General features: G+C 47.4%; 1 protein-coding gene across 1 annotated transcript in view; it reads right to left on the reverse strand.

The window, feature by feature from the left end:
• Hcrtr2 (hypocretin receptor 2) overlaps positions 1-20,311 on the reverse strand; it is a 57,337-nt gene extending 37,026 nt beyond the window's left edge. The window contains exons 1-3 of the mRNA XM_090356505.1: positions 20,263-20,311; positions 19,227-19,439; positions 172-420 (exon numbers count right to left, since the gene is read on the reverse strand). Coding sequence (XP_090212631.1) covers positions 172-420; positions 19,227-19,439; positions 20,263-20,311 — 511 coding nt within the window. The remainder of the gene's footprint in view (positions 1-171; positions 421-19,226; positions 19,440-20,262) is intronic.
• Between the last annotated feature and the right edge of the window lie 1,742 nt (positions 20,312-22,053).

The raw sequence follows: 22,053 nt of genomic DNA on the forward strand, positions 1-22,053 counted from the left end.
GGCACCCCGGACACCGCGCAGGGGAAGTGGGGACCCCGGACACCGCGCCGGGGAAGGAGGGGACCCCGGACACCGCGTGGGGAAAGGGAGGGGACCCGGGACCCCGGGCACCGCGCAGGGGGAGGTGGGGACCCCGGGACCCCAGACGCCGGCCGCGGCGGCCGCGCTCACCCAGGACGTTCCCGACCAGCGCCACGAGGAACACGAGGATGTAGCCCGCGATGAGCGCCCACTCGTACTCCTTGGGGCGCAGGTACTCGCGCCACAGGAACCGCAGGAACGCCTCGTCCTCGTAGTCGCTCGGCCCCGCCGGCGCCCGCGTCCCGTTCCCCTCCGCGCCCCACGACCCGTTCCCGCCGCCGGACATCGCGGGTGGGCTCCGGCCACGGCTCAGGGCGCAGCCGCCGTGCGCTCCACCGGCTGGAGAAGAGCGCAGGGGAGAGGGAGGGGGAGAGGGGGAAGAGGGAGGGAAGGAGGGAGAGAGAGGAGAGGATGGAGAGGGGGAGGATGGAGAGGTAGAGGGGAGGGAGGAAGAGAGGGAGAGGGAGAGAGAGAGGGAGAGAGAGAGAGAGAGAGGAGAGAGAGAGAGAGAGAGAGAGAGAGAGGAGAGAGAGAGAGAGAGAGATGAGAGAGAGAGAGAGAGAGAGAGAGAGAGAGAGAGGAGGATGGAGAGGGAGGGAGGGAGAGAGGAGAGGTTGGAGAGGGAGAGGATGGAGAGGGAGGGGGTGGAGAGGGAGAGGGAAAGGATGGGGGAAAGGAGAGGGGGAGAGGGAAGGAAGGAGGAGGAAAGAGAGGGAGAGAGGGAGGGAGGGAGGGAGAGAGGGAGGGAGGGAGGGAGGGAGGGAGGGAGGGCAGGCAATGGGGGCTCCAAGCAGAAATGACGTGAAAAGTTCGGTCCAATGCCTCGCTTGGCTGCCCAGTGGGGGCTCTGGGCGGCTCCGTGCAGGACCTGGCCTGAAGGAGGAGGGGAGGGGAGGACGGTGGAGCAGGAGAAGCGGGAGGGAGGGGGAGGAGGAGGAGAGGAGCAGGAGGGCAGAAGTGGAGGAGCAGCGGGAGGATGGGGAGATGGAGACTCCAGGGCGGCTCCTCATCTGAGCCCGGGCTGCAGCCCCGCCCTCCTATTCCACCTCCTCCTCCCCCCCTCACCTCCTCTTCCCCCCCTCCTCTTCCTCCCCCTCCTTGCTCACCCTGAGCAGCAGGCAGGGAAAGCCAGGCACCTTCCCAAGGGAACCCCTGTGGGGCCCAGCACAGGGCCCCGCCGGTGGTGGTGGTGGTGGTGCCACCCCCACCAGAGGACACCTGGAGGCCCCAGCCTCCTCCAGGCAGACCTGACCCAGCCCCCTGAGGTGACACCTGGAGGCCCTGGCTATGTCTCCCCTCCCCCAGGTGACACCTGGAGGCCCTGGCTATGTCTCCCCTCCCCCAGGTGACACCTGGCGCGGCCTCTCCAAGGGGTGCTGGTGTCCCCAGACAGAACCCACTGGCAGGACACAGAACCCTGGCGCTGTGGGATGGGCGGGCAGCTAGCCGGCCTCTAGTCAGCCAGTGTCTCCGGCCAGCCCGTCTCTCCGGTCACCCTGGCCTCTCTGGTCACCCCGGCCTCTCTGGTCACCCCGGCCTCTCCAGCCCGGTCTCCCCTTCCTTCCCGACCTTCCTTTTGCCTTTTCCCCGCTGAGGAGTCTCTCCTCTAAACGCGTTTCCTGGTGAGGCGCGAGGTGCTGGAGGACGAGGACAAGGGTGAGAGGACAGGGCGGGGGCCCAGCGCGGTCCTGCCCAGCTGCTGAGGGAGGGAAGAAGACCGGAGGCCTGGCGCGAGGGCGAGGTGGGGTGAGGGCCCTGTGGAGAGAGGCCCCGGTCACTCTGTTCTATTCCCTGGAGGTTTGAACGTGGATGCTGCTCCAGGAGCCACTGGAGCCAGACTGGGCGCCTCGCCCACCTCCCCTCCTTCCAGTCCTCCCAGGGCGGTGCCAGGGCTCCCGGTCTCTTGTTCCCTCACCATCGCCGCTGTGGGGAAAGTCACGAGCCGAGCGAGGAGAGGTGAGAGCATCCTCAAGGTTTTCTTCCCACACCCTGAGACCCGTCGTGTGGTAACGTTTTCACTGGTGCGTGGTCGTGGGAGCAGGGTCTGGCAGTCGTCTCCTGTGTCCGCACAGCGCGCGCTCACAGCGCACCATGTTTAATGTAACTTTGTGGTGAGCACAGTCAAAATCTTCCCTTCAATTTGCACTGTGAAATCCATGGGCGTGGACTCTGCTAAGGGGCCAGAGCAGTTGTGCCTCCTGTGGCTGTGATTTCATGCAGGATAGCTCAGCAGCCCCCGCCCTCAGCCGGACCCTCTCCAGTCTGGAAGCCACTCTCCTCCTCCTGTGTGAAATGCTGTTTTGAGTAGAGGAAGGGTAATACCTCACTGCTGACTTCCTACTCTTTGAAACACAGTTGCTTTATCTTTCTTCTCTGCTGGAACTAGAATAAATCAAGAATAAGCATGCTCAGTAATGGCTGAATTAAGAACGTGTGTTCCTAGCACAAATGTATTTAATTTGCAAGAAGTTATCTGGCATCTCTAGGCTTCAAAATACACTTTCTTACCTCATGCCGTCTAGCTAAATCTTTCGGGAAAAGTCTTGAATGGCAGAGACTCCAGCAGTCTGTTAGAGTGGAGAGAGGGAACTCATAAAACGTGTTACCACTGAAACTCAATGGAGGCTCAAACCCCACGTCCCTAAAAATTTAGCCATGAGTCACCAAGGCCACTCGACACAAATTACTATGAAGCACTTGTGCCTCCTCTCTCTGTGTGCCCATCTCTGCATCTCTTCCTGTTCTAACTCCGCCCTCCTGTCCTTCAGTGTCACCTCTGACCCTTCACCCCCTGACTACCCACTCTAGTCCTGTCCTATCTGTTTGAGTCTTTGTTCCTAAAAGGCATTGGAAAATGGAGAGGTTATTTAATTTGGTAAGGTAAATGCTTGAAGTTGTATACTGAAGGGGGAGGGCCTGAAAGCAGAAGAAGCCCCTACCCTTCCAGCATGGAGGTCCACGGGTGGGTCTGGAAGGGTACCCGAGCAGACACGGGGAAATGCGGAGCTGAAGGATAGAAATGATTCTGGGAGGATGGGGAGCAGCTGGGACCCCGTGGAAGTAAGAGAACTATTACCTAGAGAGCGGGCGCCAGTGCTCACCAAGTAATCAAGGTGGGATGGGTTATTATTATTTCAGTTTTGTACATGGAGAGGTTGAGTCGAAGGCAGAGGAGAGAGAGAGCTTGAGAGAGAATCAGGGAGAGGATGGGGGCGGGGGAGAGAGAGAGAGAGAGAGAGAGAGAGAGAGAGAGAGAGAGAGAGAGAGAGAGAGAGAGAGAGCACAGCATATGGCCTGAGTCCTTGATTTACACATTAAGTTATTTTAACATCACCATACTCTGGTGTTGGTTTCCTTTGCTCACTTTTCAAGTGAAGAGAACAACTGAAATTTGGATGACTTTCTCAAGATTCCTGAGAAATCTTTCCAAGAACTGGTTAATGCTAACAGGACAGACCCAGCTAATTGGGAATTGATCTCGTGTTTACAAGGATACAATAAATTAAATTTTGATTACATATTCTCCAGAACCAACATTCTTTTCCTGAAATAATCACTGGGCTTCAATTCAAATGTATCTTTTTCTCTTACCCTGAGAATAAACATCTTTGCAGAGTATTTTCTTCAATGCCTGGCTGAATGAGTGTTGGAAAGTCTCACCCCACCCCCGCACAGCTCTGTGATAAACAGCTCCAAGGCCTTGGCAGGCCAGATAAGTGTTCCTGAAATAAAACACCATACGTTTATATAAACCATTTAATACTAATGGCTGAGTATCTCCCCTGGAAGACACAAACAATGCTATTACCTAATGTTTACTTAGTTTCACTTGCCCTGGATGATAGGAATTGGTCATGTTTTAGAGATCCTTGGCCATTTTCTGTGCCACCAGAAACTATTATTTAACTACAACTAAGAATCTATGAATCAGCTTTGATGCTTGCTATTTTGTGTAAAAATTAGGAACTAGGATTTGGCATTTAATTGAGTCAAATTCAGAAAAATAAAGAGAACCCTCTTGTATATTCTGGTTACTAGCCATGAATTATATTGTTTTTTCCATTTCTGTTAAAGTTTCAATACAAGGGGTGACATTGATCAAGATACATTATAATGACAACATGTACCAATACTACTTAAAATAATTTAAAAAATAATAGAATTTCAATATGAATTATAATGATTTATAGATTGTTCTGGGTGGTACTGATATTTTATTAGTATTTATTCTTATGATGGCTTAGTATCTTTGCATTTCTTTGTCTTTAGTGCCTTTCATTGGTGTTCCTTTTCCATGTCAGTTTATTCTTTTTTTTTTTTTTTTTTTTTGTGGGTCATGGGGCTTGCATTCTGGGCCTGGGCGCTGTCCCAGAGCTCTTCAGCTCAAGGCTACCGCCCTAACCTTGGAGCCACAGTGCCACTTCCAGTTTTCTAGAGGTTAATTGGAGGTAAGAGTCTCATTTTCTTTTGTGCCTGGGCTGGCTTTGAACCTTGATCCTCAGATCTCAGCCTTCTGAGTAGCTAGGATTACAGGCGTGAGCCACCATGCTCTGCCATGTCAGTTTATTCTTAAGCATTTTATTACTTTTATACAATTACAAGTGGGATTATTTTCCTAATTTTCATTCCAATTAGCTTTGTTGTTTTGTAGTAATGCAACAGAGTTTTTTTCTATGCTGATTTTTATATCCTTTGACTTAACTAAATTTATTTCTTAATTCTTACTATTGGGGAGGGTTAGAATTTCTACATACAAGATCATGTCATCCACCAACAGAAGTTAGATGATGTTTCGTCTTTTCATATGAATGCCTTTCATTTCTTTTTCTTGCCTAATTGCTCTGGTTGGGATATTCTAAAGAAACTAAAGATTTCTTGCTTTGTTCTTGGGGAAAATTTGTTCTCTCTCTCCTTTTAAACTGTTGGGTACAACAGTGGTGGGTTTTTTGTTTTTTTAAAGATATCTTATATTGTGTAGAGGTAAATTATTTATTTGTCTATCATGTTGTCAGTTCATATCATCAAAGAATATTGGCTGACTCAAATATAAGATGTATTGATGTAGTCACAGGATTTGAATCCTTTGCATCCAGAAAAAAAATTTCTGAGGAACTTCATCTCCAAGGACTAGGTACATAAGCTGGGCTGGGGGTCAAGCAGTGGTGCTGCAACGGTGAACAGAAAGAGCCCAGCAAAAGCACAAGGCCCTTTGTTCAAGCGTCAGTAACAGAAAAGAATGCGGAAAGGGAGCAGTCTCATAAGAATTGCTCTTAGCGGGGGAGCGATACGTGTGGTTGGGGCACATAACCTTAGCTTCAGGGTCTTCTGGCGGAGCACATGGGCCGGTGCACTTTTCACTGTTACGACTGTGTCTGCAATAAGGAATTAAAAGTATAACAGTGTATTGCCTCGTTTAAAAAAAAACAGGGCCTAAGTGGAATTGCAATCACCATTTAGCATTTTTAATAAAATGTTCTCAGAATTGAGAAACTTTAAAGTTCAATGATGTTCAATTTTTAAGTGATTTAAATTTACCAAGCATTCTAAGTGATTTCCAGCAGAAGTTCTGAAAGCCAAATACACTTGTCTCACTTAAGTGCTATATCACAAACACTTCTGAAAGAGACCTCAGACGTGCGTACCAACATAAGTAAGGATGAAGAGAAATTCCAGACAGGTAAAGCCTCTGCTAGAATGTGTTTAAAGTTACTTTAACAAGTGTTTTGATGGTTGCAAGGTTGATAATAGAATGTCAATATATGTGATAAAAGTTGTCTGGCTCACTTGATTGAACGCATGCATTAAGGGCTTGACATTTCATTTCTAATGCATTGTACATTTTGGGAGAACCTGTTTGGCTTTGGTGAGATGTTTTGCTGTGTCCTCAATTGGCCTTTCTTGCATTTGTGCCTGACAGAGAAAAGGGAACAGAAAGAGCAGGTAATCTTCATCCCCGTGGCAGTCTTCCATCTCCCTCTTCCCCATGCGTCTGCCCACTTGGGTTTGTTGGTGAGGTCTAGAGATGAGGCATGAGCCGCACAGCGCAGGCAGTGTCACACGGTGTCACCCTGCTGTGCAGGACTGAAGAGCCCGAGTGCCCACTCTGGCCCAAACGCTACACCTTGGAGCGCTGCTTCTGAAAGACAGTCACAATTAGCAAAGAAGCAGACGTGGACTGCCAGCAGGAATACAACCTTCCCAGAGAAGAAAGCGGCATCTGGTTAAGACAGGATGAAGCCTAACTTCGGAAGACGTACAAAGAGGAAGTGTCAGGGGATGGACGTGGATGGCCACGGGGGCAAGGGAGTGTCCTGTGTGCCGGGGGCGCCCCAATCACCCAGATCCTCGTGTGGTGCGCAGGGCGCTGCTAACTCTGCACACAAGCTATGGAGAGGGAGACCCGTTGTATTCACAAACCGCTTCTGTACAACTACTTAAAGATGCTGGAAATATGATTTCAAAAGACAAGTATTCATCTCCCAGAAATGACCACTTGATTTTCTTATGACTCAGAGTATTCGGCGAACTTAAGTGAGGTGTGACTGTCCTTTTAAGTGGTGGTCCTCACAGTTTGCTACTTGCCGTGTATCTCTAAGGACTGAGTGAAAAGTCAGTAACTCTTATCCACATTCAAATAATCATGTGCACATTATGCAGAACCTCTAAGTTCAGAATTGAAACTGGGTAGGCTTGTGACGGAAAATGATGTGACATAGCATTTTCCTGCCATGAATTGAGTCGCACTAAAAAATACAACCTCAGCAGAGAAGGGGATTAGCTTTTCATTCTGCTCTTGAGGTCTGATTTCCCACCGCACATCCAGCCTCTCACAGCAGTCACTTGTTTCTGGAACAATTGTTATCTGTGAGTTTGAAGTAAACTCCTGGAAGAGGGGGTGAAGGATAGGAAAATTTTAAGCCTTCGTAGTGCCTTTCAGTGGATACTTGAAATCAGAACACTCAGAATGGCTTTTGGATTAGAGTCTGAGGAGAAGTAGAGAGTTACCCTGAATAGTAACAGACACAAAAGTGTGAGGTTTTTGTCCTTATTCTTTGGTTCATCAGAATTCTTTTGGTCGATATTAACATTTAAAAGAGGTGGTTGAATTTCCTACAAATTACATGAATACAAACACACAAACAAAGACATACACACATTGATACATTTCTTAGAGTCAGATGTTTATACATTATGCATATTCACAAATACATCAATCATAGATGACAGACTGACAGGTGAAGCAGATAGATGATAGGACAGAAAACCTAACAGTAAAAAAAAACAAGCAGTACAGAGAATATTTCTTCTCCAGGATTTTACATCGCAAAATAAAAACTTTTGCTGCGGTTTTGTGTGAGTGTGTGTGTGTGTGTGTGTGTGTGTGTGTGTGTGTGTGTGTGTGGTGTGAGCAGGAAAGCCAGCACTGCACATGTGACACTGAGCTCCACCTCCAACTTGTTTTCTGCTGTTTTAATTGGCTCTGGAATATCAGCACATTGCACTGCTGTCAATCAACCTGCTGCCAACCCTCGGTAGCTCTCACCGCTGGAAATAGAACCTACTCATTTCTGTTAGCAAAGGACTGATGTCCAATAACTCTCCATGACTCTAAACCATCCACTCTTCCAGCACAACCTGCAGACCCTTTGGCCGAGGCTGAACTGTTCCTGTTTCTCCTGAGCAGGTACCAAGACAGGAAAAGCACATCGACTTTTGTTTTTCCTTTTTTTGATATATCATATGACTACATATCATTTTTAGATATTAAGTTAAAAGATTATCTGTTTACAAAAAGACGAAGTATCGTGCTTAGTGGGTAGAGTATTCAAATGAATTACTGAAAGGTAAATCACAGATAATCTCTACATATAACTAATCAAATAAGCATCTTTACTCATAGATTTGTGAAAACATTAGAGGGACACATTCAGTGTGTGAGACACAGAAGAGTATAAGAGAGTTTCAAACTTCCCTTAAGATATTGGCTTGCCAGATTGTCTGTATTTTGGAAGTACTGCGAGGTGTTATTATTTTTTTAATTTCGTGTGCTGATCACATCACTATGTCAGCTTCGAGAAATGGCGGCAGACAGCTCTTAAGATGACAGAGTAAACAGAGAGAGGAACGGTGCACATACAGTCCACGCGTGTCTGGAGATGGTATGACAAACCCCGTGGTGTGCACACTGGAAGATGCACTGATGAGCCTTTACAGAGACCTGGAATGTGCAATCTGGTCTGTGCGGCCTGGGTTCAAGTGCGGCCTGCGCGCGGAGGGGATGTGTGGAAATTGCAGGGTGGCTCCTTAGACTCAGGCACTGGCCCCACCCAGGCCCCCGGAGCTCGGCAGGATCCCTGGGTGACTCACATGCACAGGGAAGTTGGAAAAGCTGCAGCTGAAGTGTGAAAGAGACATTAAAAAAAAATCTCTTCAGAAGGGTAATGTCTGGAACCTAATTCTAGAAGCTACATGGGCATCAAAAAGTCACTATAACAATCTCTAAAAGAGGAGAAAAGCCTACTTTTTGTTCCAGTAACCTTTGCCCTTAACTGACACTCTTGACTTTTATTACTCAGACATCCGGGATATTTTATCTGTGGTGATAATGATTCCAACTCCTTTCTATCAAGGCCTCTTGCCGTTGCCCAGGACTCCATGAGCATTTTTGACCTTGAAATGTCAGTTTAGCTATAGATATAGATTTTGAAAATTAATGGCTACAAGTCTTTTTTGGACAATTATAAGAATTTTTATAATGATGTGGTGCTTTTGCTATCATTGGAATAAATTATTACTTTTGCATCATGACAGTGTCCTCTTGTCAAGTTCTGTGACAGCCAAGACAGGCATCTCATGTTGACATCATCCCTTTCTGAGGTAGATGCTGAGTGAGGCACTAATGTGATTATTCTTCCCCACTATTCAATCATTTATTAGCTCAGCCATATTTGTTGCAAGTGAAGTGTGCATTACCTATTTTTTTTACCAGTCCTGGCGCTTGACCTCAGGGCCTGGGCACTGTTTGCCAGGGACAATTTTTGCTCAAGGATGGCACCTGACCGCTTGAGCCACAGCGCCAGTTCCAGCGTTTTCTGTGTGTGTGGTTCTGGGGAATTGAATCCAGGGCTTCATGCATGCTAGGCAAGCGCTCCACCACTAGGCCGCCCTACTGGTCCTGCATTAAGTAATTTTACAGGGGAGTTCTTTTCATTTTACAAAGTCTGCATAACTGGTAGGATAAATTACTCAACTGGAAGGCTAGACTGAAAGAAAGGGTGTCAATGCGTGTGAAGTAACACACCATCTATCTGGTGACTATTAATTACCATAACAGTATATGAAAAAACATGTAAATGGATAAAAATCCCATCGACAACCAACTGCTAGTATAAATGAGAGAGAAGAAAGGACTGGCTCTCCTGCCTCTCACTGTTCTACTGTGGACAGCCAAGCCACTGTCACTTTGCTCCAGCGACATGGTAAGAGAGGGCTCTGGCTTTGTCCACCTTTGTTTTGGGGACCCTAGTAGGGTGCTTGTTGAGCCTGTCTGAGACCCGATTTCCATCGCATGATGATTTCGATCATCAAAAACAAAAGGCAGAGAGGATCAGGTCTCTGGCAGAGGAAAACGGTTCCTGGGACTCAGGCAGAGCTGGGGAGCCAGTAGAAAGGAGGGGGAGAGACAGGCTGAGGACAGCCGTTGAGCTGATGCGGAGGGTCTGAGGGCCAGTGCTCCTTTGGTTTGCTTGTTTGGGGAAAGAACAGTGGGTTTTAGAGTAGCAGATGGAGGAAAAAGACAAAAGAAGGCCAGTTAGAGGCCTATGAATATGCTCCCTATTTTAGAATATAAGGACCGAAAAATCCAATCAGCAGTTCAGATAAAAAGTTTACAGGGTTTAGCGCCCTCTAAGATCTGAAGAGGAAAGTGGAATGGTGGGGCAAGTGATAGAATGCCAGCCTTGAACAAGCTAAGGGACAGTGCTAAGGCCCGAGTTCCACCTCAGTACTGGTGCACACACACACACACACACACACACACACACACACACACACTATGCATGTGAAGGAGAGAGGAGAGGAAGCTGGCTGATACTGGCCTTTGTGGTCTCCAGGCTGAGGAGAGGCAGTTTGGTGGAGGGGCTGGGCGAGGCCGCTCTCCAGGCTTCCCTTGGGGAGAGTGAGCCTGCAGCACGCAGAGGCTGCAAGAGACTCTGAAGTCACCTATGTGGAAGTGGCTGCCATGGCTTCTGGTCTGGTGGAGAGCCGCAGGAGGGGACGCACCACTGGCTGGCTTCTGACACACGTCTGGGGAGCCACATGTGGTGGAGAGCTGTCCCAGACCTGAGGCGTGACTGAGTGGTGACTCGGCTCCAGAAAGAGGGAGAAGCTCGCAAAGAGAGCCCAGAGCCTCAGGTCCAGTCTCAGAACACAGCCCTCCATTTCCTTCCCTATGGCCTGTGTGTAGAACAGTGCTCCCACTCAGCGGCCCCACGGAGTTGTGTGGATTAGGGGAAAGTCGAACTGCCCCGCATTTGGAAAGAAGGTGCACACAGCACAACTCACTACGCATGTTAGTTCTTGTCACGATCACGCCTTGCTTTCGATGGTGGGCTAGGACCTGCCAGGTCCAAATAAGGAGAAAAAAACTCATCTGAAGAGAAACGGAGTTCATTTCCTAGGCAAGCTGGTAACTTGACCTTGGGCAAACTCCCAGAACTTCACGGAAGCATAAATACTGAAAACTGTTGTTATGAATTTCAAAATGCTTAGACAGCGTAGAATTTGGCCAATACTTTTAAATGCCCTTTCATTACCAACAAGTCATTTTATGTATACTATTTTACATACAATGCAAAGCCCTATCTATTTATCTACCAACTGTCATAAATTACCCCATCCATCCTTTTATTTGCTGCAAGTTCTACGAATGAGGATGGAACCCGTGTATTTTATTAGTATTTATCTGCACCCCACGATATTTATTCTTTCTGCTGATCACATTTAATGAGCTGAATCAGAGGTGGTTCCTTTGGTATAAATAGTGTGGATGACTCAGAATGATGCATTGGGTAGCACACGCAGCTGGAAGAAAATTCATTATTAGTAAATCACACTCTCTGCATGTTAGCCCAGTGCTATGTGTTTAATTTAAAAGAAATAACGGTTAAGTCAAACACGAGGAGAACCGTGCTGTAAAAGTAAGGAAAGCACTATTCTCTGTCAATCACTCATATAAATATACTCGTATATTAAGCTTCAACATGTCAGGCTGAGAAAGAAATAAGGGAAACAATTGCATTCATAATTGCTTCAAACACAAAAGAAATTAGAGATAGTTCTGTGTTCATATATCCACAGAGTTAATGTTGTGAACGTAGCTACATACAGGTTGCATGCAATCCCTGTAAAAATCCCATTGCCACTTGACACAGACATAAAACAGAAAGATCAATTTTAAAATCACTATGCAAAGGTAAATAGCCTTAGATAGCCAACGCAATCCTGAGGGAAAAAAACCGTGTTCCAGTTCTTTAAATACCTTTAAACCACACCATCAGAGCAACAGTAACAAAACAGCATGGTACAGAAGCAGATCAAAACATGAATGGAAAAGGGAAAAAGAAAGACTTACTCATCAGCCTTCATAGCCTTGGCCATCTGGTCTTCAACAGAAGTACAAGAAATATGCTGGGGACAAGACAGCCTTTTCAATCAATTGTGGTGGATATCCACAGGTAGAAGATTAAAAACAGATCCTATCCCTTACCCTGCAAAAAAAAAAAACAAAACCAAAAAACAGACCAAGCCAAAATGGATCAAAGATCACAGTGCAAGACCAGAAACTTGGAAAATCCGTGAGGAAAACAGAGCAATCACTCCAAGACACGCGTACCACCCTAGAGGTCTCAGCATTTCAATATAATGTAGGGGAAAAGGAAGCACAAGCTAGGGCGACTGGTAGAGGTGCCCTGTTGTTTCTCCATTCCCTGGAAAAGATTTAGAATAAGTTCTACAAAAATCCAGAATATCCATTCAATTTGACCCTTTTCCTTGCTGTTTCAGTAGAAGGCCAAGGTGCTGAGGCCTGGGCGGATGTGTTGAGGTCCTGAGATGTCACTGGACTTTTTCATCATGACAAAAGACACTTTTTTCCCCCCAGTCTTGGGCTTGAGCTCAGAGCCTGAGCACTGTCCTTGGACCTTCTCAAGGCTAGAGCTCTACCACCTGAGCCTCAGCACCACTTCCAGCTTTTCTCTATGTATTGGTACCAAGGAATCGAACCCGGGTCTTCGTACACGCTAGGCAAGCACTCTACCACTAGGCCACACTCCTGGCCCCCAAGAGACAGGTTTTAAAGTTACCCAAAGAGATGTAAGGAATTAAAATTGGTTAATTTTTATGCTTCCTGAATTTCAAAGAAAAATTTCCTTCCTGAAAACAAAACAAAACAATTTGAACATGTACTTTGAGCTTTCCACCTTCCTTCCTTGGAGCGGTGGGTACCTGACCTCGCGTGGTTCAGGATGTCGTCTGGCGCTCTCCAGCAAGCTAGAGGAGAAATAAGAAACCACCAGAGCTTCCCGAGAATGAAGTCAGGTCCAGGAATTATGCAGAATGATGCCCACATCCGTACAGTGCGATCCGTGCACTGCCGGGCTCCGCCCCACTTTAGCCGCAGCCCTCATCCCTCTTGAGCTCCCCTGCTCTGCTTGGCTTGCTTCATCTGTCCTCCTCTTAAATGAACACCCTCGGAGGCCTGGCACGTGTCTCCGCCCCCTGCTCGCATGGGCACCTCCTCCCGGGCCTCACTGTCCCTTTGCCTTCCCATGGCACCGGCCAGCCTTAAAGCTCAGAGTGGTCTGCATCCTGATCTCCTGGCCCCTCAGAACCACTGATTGCGGTCCCCCTGGTCCTCCTCCTCTTCCAGAAGCAAAGCTGCCTCCTTCTGTCATCCTCTACACAGCACGGCCTCACCTGCTGGTCTGCCTCTCTCTGTCTCTGACTCTGTCTGACTGTCTGCGTGTCACACACACACACACACACACACACACACACACACACACACACACACCAGAGCCCTCCAGCTCTGGGGGTAATGCTAACATGCCCAGGCCGTCAATCAACATCCATACAATGAGCGCAAGGCTGTGTGCATCTGCGTGGAGAGGGGGGCGCAGCCGGCGGGGCCATGCCACGCGGGGCTCTCTAGCCCGGGCACGTCGTGAAGGCTGCGGAGGAGTGACTGGGAGCTCGTGAGCGCTTCTTTCCAGGACTGCCTAGGCAGTCCAAATGGGCATGTGTGAAAATGCTGATTCTGAGTAAAATTTAAAGGTGAGAATCATGTTCTGGAAGGAATTGGTTTATGTAAAGCAGTTAGTGCCACCCCATCACCCCCCATCTCTTTCTCTCTCTCTTTCTCTCTCTCTCTCTCTCTCTCTCTCTCTCTCTCTCTCTCTCTCTCTCTCTCTCTCTCTCCCTCACACACACACACACCAAGTTTTCAACCACATCTGTTTCTCACTCTGCTTGAACTGAAATACCAGGTGTATAACACCCATGACAAGCATATTGCTTCCCAAAACCAGCCGTGTGTTTTCTGTAGTACAGACGCACATTTAATGAAGTAAGTCTTTTTATTAACCAAATTATCCATTCATTTGTTCTAGTTAACAATGGGGTCTAGTAGAAGAACCATAGTATTTTCATTTTAAGGAGCTAACATTCCTTGCTAGAGGCAAATATACAAACTACATTTTTCATAGAATCAAATCTCATGATATTGATCCTATAAAATATCTTTCCAGACAGGCTTTTCATAACAAAAACACCAATTTAAATACGTCGCCTTCCCACCGTGCTTAGAAAACCAAAGCTCGCCCTTCCATCTTTGCTTCTTTCCCTTCTTCCTTTTCTTCTGCTTACATCCTGTCTTCATTGATCACATAAAACAAATCTAGAAAGAAAAACTAAAAGTGATCATTGTTCAGTACAAGTTTGTTTTACTGTAATCAGGAAAGAAGAAGAGCGCAGTTTGCCATGTTAAGTCAGCACACAATATGAGCGGGGAGGAGACACTGTCTACATTACGAATGGCAAGACCCTGCCTTTATGCCTCATTGAACTTGGCTCTGGTTTTCTTTTTTATTATTATTATTTTTTTATTGTAATTAATAAAAGGGTTACATGATATTGGCCAGATAGAAGGTTTACTTTTCCTATAAGTATTATTTAAAAAAATTATTTAAGAGGCAGCATTTAAATGAGCCAGGTGGCAGTTTTACGCATACTGTGGTAAGCTATGCTTGAATTTCAAAGGACAGTGAGACAGACAGATAAATAAACAGATATTGCTTGCCATATTTCCTTGAAGCCATAATGGCTCTTCACCCCCAGTAGATACCTGCCCCGCACGAAAATGGATATCAGCCAATCACGCACCCTGATTTTCAGGTCCCTATGCAGCCATTGAAATAGATATGACATCTTCACTTGAGATATTTGCAGATGGTTTCTGAATTTTATGTTTGTGTGCATCCCCTCTCTTATACACATACGTGCACATGCACACACACACACACACACACACGTCATCCAACCCACCCATGGAAAGAAAACAAGTCAGAGGCATATGCTTGCATCTTCCACTTTGTGTGCACACATACGTGTGAGGGAAGAGACTGAAAACATGGGAGCAAAGAGACAGGAAATGTCAAGCTTGACAGATTGTGCTGAGGAAAAAAATTTACTCTAAAAATAAGTTCTGAAACTTCTGGTATTGATTGGATTTCGTATTCACAAGGACTGTGCTGCTTTCCAGAAGTTGAGCCCAGCCTCGTGGTCCCAGCACCCCAAAGCCACGGCGGCCTGGGAGGTTCAGACCCGAGTTCTGCATTCGTGGTGACCAACTGCGTCCATTTTTAAAGAGTCGTCCAGAACAACTCCCGCGCGTTACGATGTGTTTTAGTGTTGCAAAAATTCTCCTGTGAATTTAAAGACCTGGGCCTTATGAGTCACTGAGAGTTGGGTTAAAAATGACTTGGTTTTTGTTTTTTCCCAATCCTAACCAAACCTAAAACAAACCACTTTCAAAATTCTGTCTGTGGGTTCCTCTCAGGGCCTCCAGGCGAGCGGGAGTAGCTGGCACACCCGTGACCCTGGCCTCCGAGAGGCCTCCGCTCCCCGAGGGACCCCTAAGCCAGTGCCCTCTGAGTGCTGCACACATGACCAGGCCACCCGTGGAGGCCCCCACCCGCCAGAGCCCATGCAGCTGACAGGTGACTGCACCCTGGCTTCTGTCAGAGCATGGAGCTGGTGATCGAGGGAGTGGGGGGTTAATTGGGGTTCTTCAGCTGCTCTGAGAAGAAGAAGAAGAAGAAGAAGAAGAAGAAGAAGAAGAAGAAGAAGAAGAAGAAGAAGAAGAAGAAGAAGAAGAAGAAGAAGAAGAAGAGGAGAAGGAGGAAGAAGAAGAAGAAGAGGAGAAGGAGGAAGAGGAGGAGGAGGAGGAAGAGGAGGAGAAGAAGGAAGAGGAGGAGAAGGAGCAGCGATTCAGGAGACCCAGTATTAATCTGTTGTTCACTACTCAAGTATCTGAGCTGCTCCCTGTGAGCATCCACACATCCTGTGGAAAATAATGGCGGCCATGTTGTTTTCTGCCTAACCGGTCAGAACAAGCTGTGATAAAATCAGGCATAGCAGGGCTGGGAGTGTGGCCTAGTGGTAGAGTGCTTGCCTAGCATGCCTGAAGACCCAGGTTCAATTCCTCAGTACCACATACATAGAAAAAAGCCGGAAGTAGTGCTGAGGCTCAAGTGGTAGAGCTCTAGCCTTGAGTGCTCAGGCCCTGAACTCAAGCCCAGGACTGGCAAAAAAAAAAAAAAATCGGACATAGCAATGGTTTTCAAGTGGTTTAAAAGATCATAAATTTGAAGTTTAGTATCAATCACATTGTGTTTCTACTTACTTGATACTTCAGCATTTTTTTTTTTACCAAATCCCAAACTTTATCTGAAGAGGGGCCAAGTTCAGATAATTACTCTTCTCAGCTTTTCTCAGTACATTTAATGAAATTATAATGTGATCAGCTAACATCATACTAGAAATGCACTTTGTTTAATTCAATTTACCCTTTATGAGGAACTCTTTTGTTTTTTTTTTTTTTAAGACCAATGTCTAATGCACATGAAAGCCAGCTCCCCATGACAGCCATGAGAACATGACAAGTTGTGTGTGAAATGGCAGTAGATAGCCCAAGCTTGGCCAGATTTTGCTAGAACTTGCTTGATGTCATTATCATGATGACGTCTAAGAAAACAAAACATGGAGAGAGAGAGAGAGAGAGAGAGAGAGAGAGAGAGAGAGAGAGAGAGAGAGAGAGAGAGAGAGGTTTTATGGTTTGCACCAATTTAAAAAATATCTGAAAATATTTGATAAATGATTCTTTGTAAATCACTATCCCCTAGGTCAACTTCTAACAGTTTTTGAGGATGACTTAATGCAGATTGGTGAAACTGACTTTTGAATAAGCCGGAGAATTAACACAGTAATCAGGTTCTCAAATGCCAGGTATTCCAGGGCCCCAGGCAGAGCTTTCCCCAGGCTGACCTGGCCCTTTCTTCCCCCCTGACTCCGAGAGAATGGTTTAAATTTGCACTCACACAAACGGCCACTTAGAAATCTCACACAGCCTTGGCTGGTTGGCAGGGGAAGACATGAAGGTTAAACTCGAGGTCAAACTGTTACCAATCTCTACACAGTGAAAGTATTTAGCACACAGAAGTAAGTGCAGGGAAGGAAGATGTGAGACACCCAGAACACACAGTCTTTTAATCCTCCTTTCTATTAAAGAAACGTCTGCCTCATCCAGAGATGCTCCCACCTGGGACATGCCATGTTTGTTTCTGTGCGTTGCCCTTCTTCAGACCGGCAGATCTGCATGTTCAGACAGATAAAGCAAACCTCCCTAACATGGACAGCCCGACACAGCGTCCACCTCCAAGTTCGCTCTCATTTGGTGCCAACACAATGAAATATATCTCAGCATCTTAGGTTACGTAATATAATCCATTTGAAATTGTACACAAAGGCCGAGAAAACCACTCAAAACTGCCATGTATCTCAGAACTTCAAAGAGAAGGAGAAAGCATGTAAATGGGTTTGTTTTCCTTTGTTCTTGCATTCTTGACTTGTGCAGAAATAGGAGCTTGCTGCATCCCATCAGGAGCAATGCCCGAAAACCTGAACTGGCAGTGGTGTCTGAGAATCCTGAGGAAAAGCCTGCATTCCCAGAGCCAGACAGCAACAGCCGCTCCTGAGACGCACACTGGGCAGGGAGAAATGCTGGCTAGGTCATGGTTCTTTCTTTCTTTCTTGTTTTAGAGAACTGAGCTACCGACAGGCCCAGAGGCCTCTGGACACTCAGAAGTGAGGAGCAGGAACGCTGCTCTTCAAGGCCAGCGCAGGCAAAAAGTTCACAGCGTCCCAGCTGGACTGGTAAACGCTGGGGACGCTGGCACATTCCTGCCATCCCAGTTGTGTGGAAAGCATAAAGAGCAGGATTGTATTTCAGGCTGACCTTGGTATCAAAACGAGACACTATTTAAAAAAGATAACCAAGTGACAGAGTTCTTTCATATCAAGTCTAAAGGCTAAAAACCCAGTATCACCAAAAAAGAATTATTTGCCAGCATTTGAATTAAAGACGTTGGTGAATTTTCCCACTGTCTAGAAAACGGGTGATTTGATGACTTAGACCCCCAGGCCTGCAGCTCTGTCCCCAACCTGCGCTGCCCCTTCCGGTTGCAGAGGACATCCTTGTGAGCATTTGCATCAAGAGTTCTGTGCCTTACACCATTGCATCTCCACACTGCATGTCACCTCGAGTGTCCTGGCGCTCATACCGACATGGCGCAGTCACCATCTCAGCCAGCTCGTGTCTTTCCAGCCTATGCAGGACTAAGACTTCCAGCAAGCTCTGAGTGCATGTCTGACCCCCAACATAGGCCATTTCTAGCCAGAGACTTTTTCCTGCGTATTTCCTTCTTTACCGTGCACGGGACTGGGGTATCTGTGCTTCATTTTGCAGTTCCTCGTGGTGGGGGCCTTGCATCATGGTGACAACATGGACGCAGAATGATGTCCTTTGTCAGGATGACCGTTGGAAGATGGCGGATCTCCTTCCTTGTCCCACAGTCTGGGTGCTTGCCTCTCCCCACACCCTGGCGTGGAGGCCTAGGCAGAGCGGAGGCTGAATGAGGTGTGAGCTCAGGGGGCAGAGCCTGGCGAATGAGGTCCCTGCCTTCCCCGACCCCAGGGAGAACATAGAGAGAAGGCCCCGCCCTTGCTGAGGACACCGCCACCGCACCTCAGACCTCACACGCCTTCAGACCTCAGACCTCAGACCTGCCCGGACGACGAGCTACCTGTCCACAGCACTTTGGTGGAGTATCCCCAGAGCACAGCCAGTCCCAGGTCTGCGAGCGGCAAGACGGCGGCCTTCCTCTGTGGACACCGTCCCTCAGGGAATTTTGATTAGATGCATTTTGGAAATGAAGCGAGTTCGATGACAGGCACCGTCCATACCAGCCCCCAGCTCAACTCTGGACCAGGACAATCTAAGTGCTACCCCTCGCTTTTGATGCTGGGCTAGATGTGCTGCCAAGCCACTTTTTTTTTTTTAATGATAATTGAGGTATCATAAAATAAACTCAAAGAGGGAAAAACAGTTCTGTCTGAGGGAATGATGTGGAGGCTGAGAAACAAAACAACACAAAAACCTGCTCTTCAGGGGCAAACCTGAAACTCAAGATCTTAGAAACCTGAGCTCCTGGGGCTTCTCAGTGCAACAGAGGGACCAGCTTAAGAAGCCAGCCCCACAGAAGTGGTAATTAGAAGATCTTGTTACGGAGAATTACAATGCCCCGAGTAATCAGACAACAGTGATGGTGTAGACTGGAGATACGGAGAGTGAAGAAAAAGACAAAATACTGTACCACAGGAAAGGGCATTCAGGAAGCATTAAACATGTCATTTGTATATCACCATTCATGTGGACTCAAGTCAAACCAAAGGTTTTCCTTGTTCTGGAGTGTCTTTCCCGCGTATGGGCCGAGTGTCACGTGATGAAAATGGAGTAGAGAACGGGTTACTTGTGTTGATAGTTGTCTTGGCAGGAGTGCTGCCCACGGGCCTGTCCCCAGCCCAGATGGCGTCCTCAGGGCGTGGACGCAGCACTGGGCAGGGAGTGGCACTGCGGGATGCACTCCGCTGGCTCCAGGGCTCCTGGGCCGGGCCACTTAGGCCTCCGTCTTCCTTGGGCGTGGCAGCCACTCTCTGTTGATTCTGCACGAAGCCACGTGGAGCTGGTGTGGAAGGGAGCTGTGGACAGGATGAGGACCAGTGGGCCTCATCCCTGCCTGGGCCTCCCTGTCCTGTCCCCGCCCAGGCTGTGCCCACCTAGAGCCCAACCAGAGACCCGAGGCCCAGGAATCCCGGGCCAGGGAGCTCTCCCCCTTGAGGCTGTTCCCCAGGGCAGTGACTGCACACCCGTCCTGGATTTGTGAGCAGTGACTCAGTCCCCGCCCAGAGTTTCCCCGTGTTCAGTGCATGAGGTTTTCTTAAGTAGCCAAGGACACGAGCCCAAGGGCTGCCTGCCCGCAGCCACGGAGCGGGGTCCGAAGGACTTCGTGTCTTCCCTCCTTCTGTGGCTTTCACTGGCCTTGTGAGCCACAAGATCCTGCTAAAGTTGTCCTCTCTTTCCCCTACCCCTAGATCTCCTGGGCTTTATTTCCAGCCCTTCTTCCTCACTCTCAAAACGTGGTCTCCCCAATGCACACACACACACACACACAACATAAACATTCCTATGTGAAATCTTACCACCATGGAAAAGCAAATGTGGCTGAAGGAGAAGAAACCATGTTCTCTCTCCATGCACCCTTAGGTACTCTCCTTTGAGTAAAATGGCGCACTGACCAAGCCTCAATCATCCTGAACACTCACAGGGCAAATACTACATTTCCATGTCTATATGCAAATGCGTCTTCTCGCCCAGACCCAGGACCGGGTTTGCACAGTCGTGTTGAGCTGCGCTAGGGAAAATGGGAAGAACACACTGTTTTTGTTGACTAATAATGTGAGTTTTTCCTAATTGTTTTCGTGTGATGGCAAAAACTATGATCCAACCTGCCGGTGCCCCAAAGCCGCTGCCAGCGCTGAAACGAGAGGCATTCATCTGGCGCAGCCCTGGAGTGTTGCGGCTCGAGTGCGGCCGAGCAGAAATCCTGGCAATTAGTGCCTTCTAGATGGTGCTCACCAGTCCACTGCAATGAGCCATGGCTCCTGCTGGGTTTTTTTTAAAGTTATGCAATGGAAATTTTTATTCATGGGTATTAATTGTATAACATACTGTCATTGCTTCATTACACACGTCCTTAATGTCGAGCGCGCATAGTCACCTGTCTTACACACACACACACACACACACACAGCATCATGGCCGACATTTGAACTCACGTCTATCTCTCGAAAAATTTCAAAACTATGTTTCTCTGATTGTGGTGGGGGAGAGGGAAGTGGAGGCGTGTCTTTTTCTGTGTGTGTGTGCGCGCGTGTGCTTGCTTCCATTACTTTTTTTAAATGTTATTGTGAGGGTGATGTATGGAGGGGTTACAGTTACATTCACAAGGTGGTGAGTACATTAGTCCTTGACTCTGTTCATTTTGGGAACTTAAACTGTTTAAATTTTAGTTTCCTTGTCTTGTGTCAGTAATTCCTCTGCTTTCCGGTGACTGAAGATCTTATCCACGGATGCTGCCCACTTCTTTTTCCTTCTCAAAGTACCGTCTACAGTTCTATGTCAGATCTACCTCCTGGCCACACACTCTCCCCCTCAGCCTGGCAAACACACGGTCTACATTCCAATCCTAACCCCCAAGTCAGCTTGTACTCATCCCCCATCCAGACGCGAACCCACGTTCTCCAGGGCTATTCTGTTCACCGCTGCCCAGTGAACACATGCTCTCCTCGCAGGCAAGCCCACGAGGGGAAGGTTGGGTGCAAAAGCTCTGGTGAAGACCCCCCTGCACCGCTGGGAACCCACTGGCGTCATGTCTGGAAGGACATGCGATGACTCTGCAACAAAGAAACACCAAGATCAAGAAGAAGAATACAAAGAAGCCAGTGACAATCATACATCCAAAGCTATATTTATATCCATCTCTATTGTAGCTATATATACATGTAGAATCCATATATATCCATATATATATGCCTAAATACACATACTATATCTAGGTATATATATTTTATATATATAAATATATAAAGCCGTGTGTATGTACATATCATGGCAGACTGCAGTAATAAAAATCTTCCAATTATATGAATAAAAGGAGGGAGAAAGGAAAGAAGAAATGGTATTTGTTAATCCCGATCTGCAAAAGTAGGCAATGAAGAGAACAACTTCATTGACAGCATTTACACACACTAAATGCCTGTCATGAATATTTATGCACACAATAAGCCTCACATCAAAATTCAGGAGGCACACGACACAAGACAGGCAGATTCTGCCAGTCAGATACGGTTATCAATCTGTGAGAACACAGCTGACACCCGGCTCTAGGGGATGGACAGTGTGTGGAGAGCTGAGGGGACCCCAAGACCAAACAACTCACCCACCAAGGCTCCCAAGCTCGACTTCCTACCATCTTTCCCAAGTGTTTGGCAGTCGTTTTTAAAAGTCATTTTTGGAAGAATGTGGCAATGTACTACGCTCACCTGTTTTACCTGTACCCGTGAATTTCCTAATCAACTCTTCACACAGTCACCTTGTGTTCGCTGCATGCCTGGAATGTGTACTTGGCACTTTCAATATACTCACGTTTTTGGAGAAAATGAAGGTAACTTTTCTTGTCCTGAAAGGACTTCGAGGCTCATGGTTATGACATAGAACATCTTGTCACATGTCCATTT

Source organism: Megascapheus bottae, chromosome 22 (assembly GCF_031878675.1).
Source record: "Megascapheus bottae isolate mThoBot1 chromosome 22, mThoBot2.hap1, whole genome shotgun sequence".
NCBI classification, from domain to species: Eukaryota; Metazoa; Chordata; class Mammalia; order Rodentia; family Geomyidae; genus Megascapheus; species Megascapheus bottae.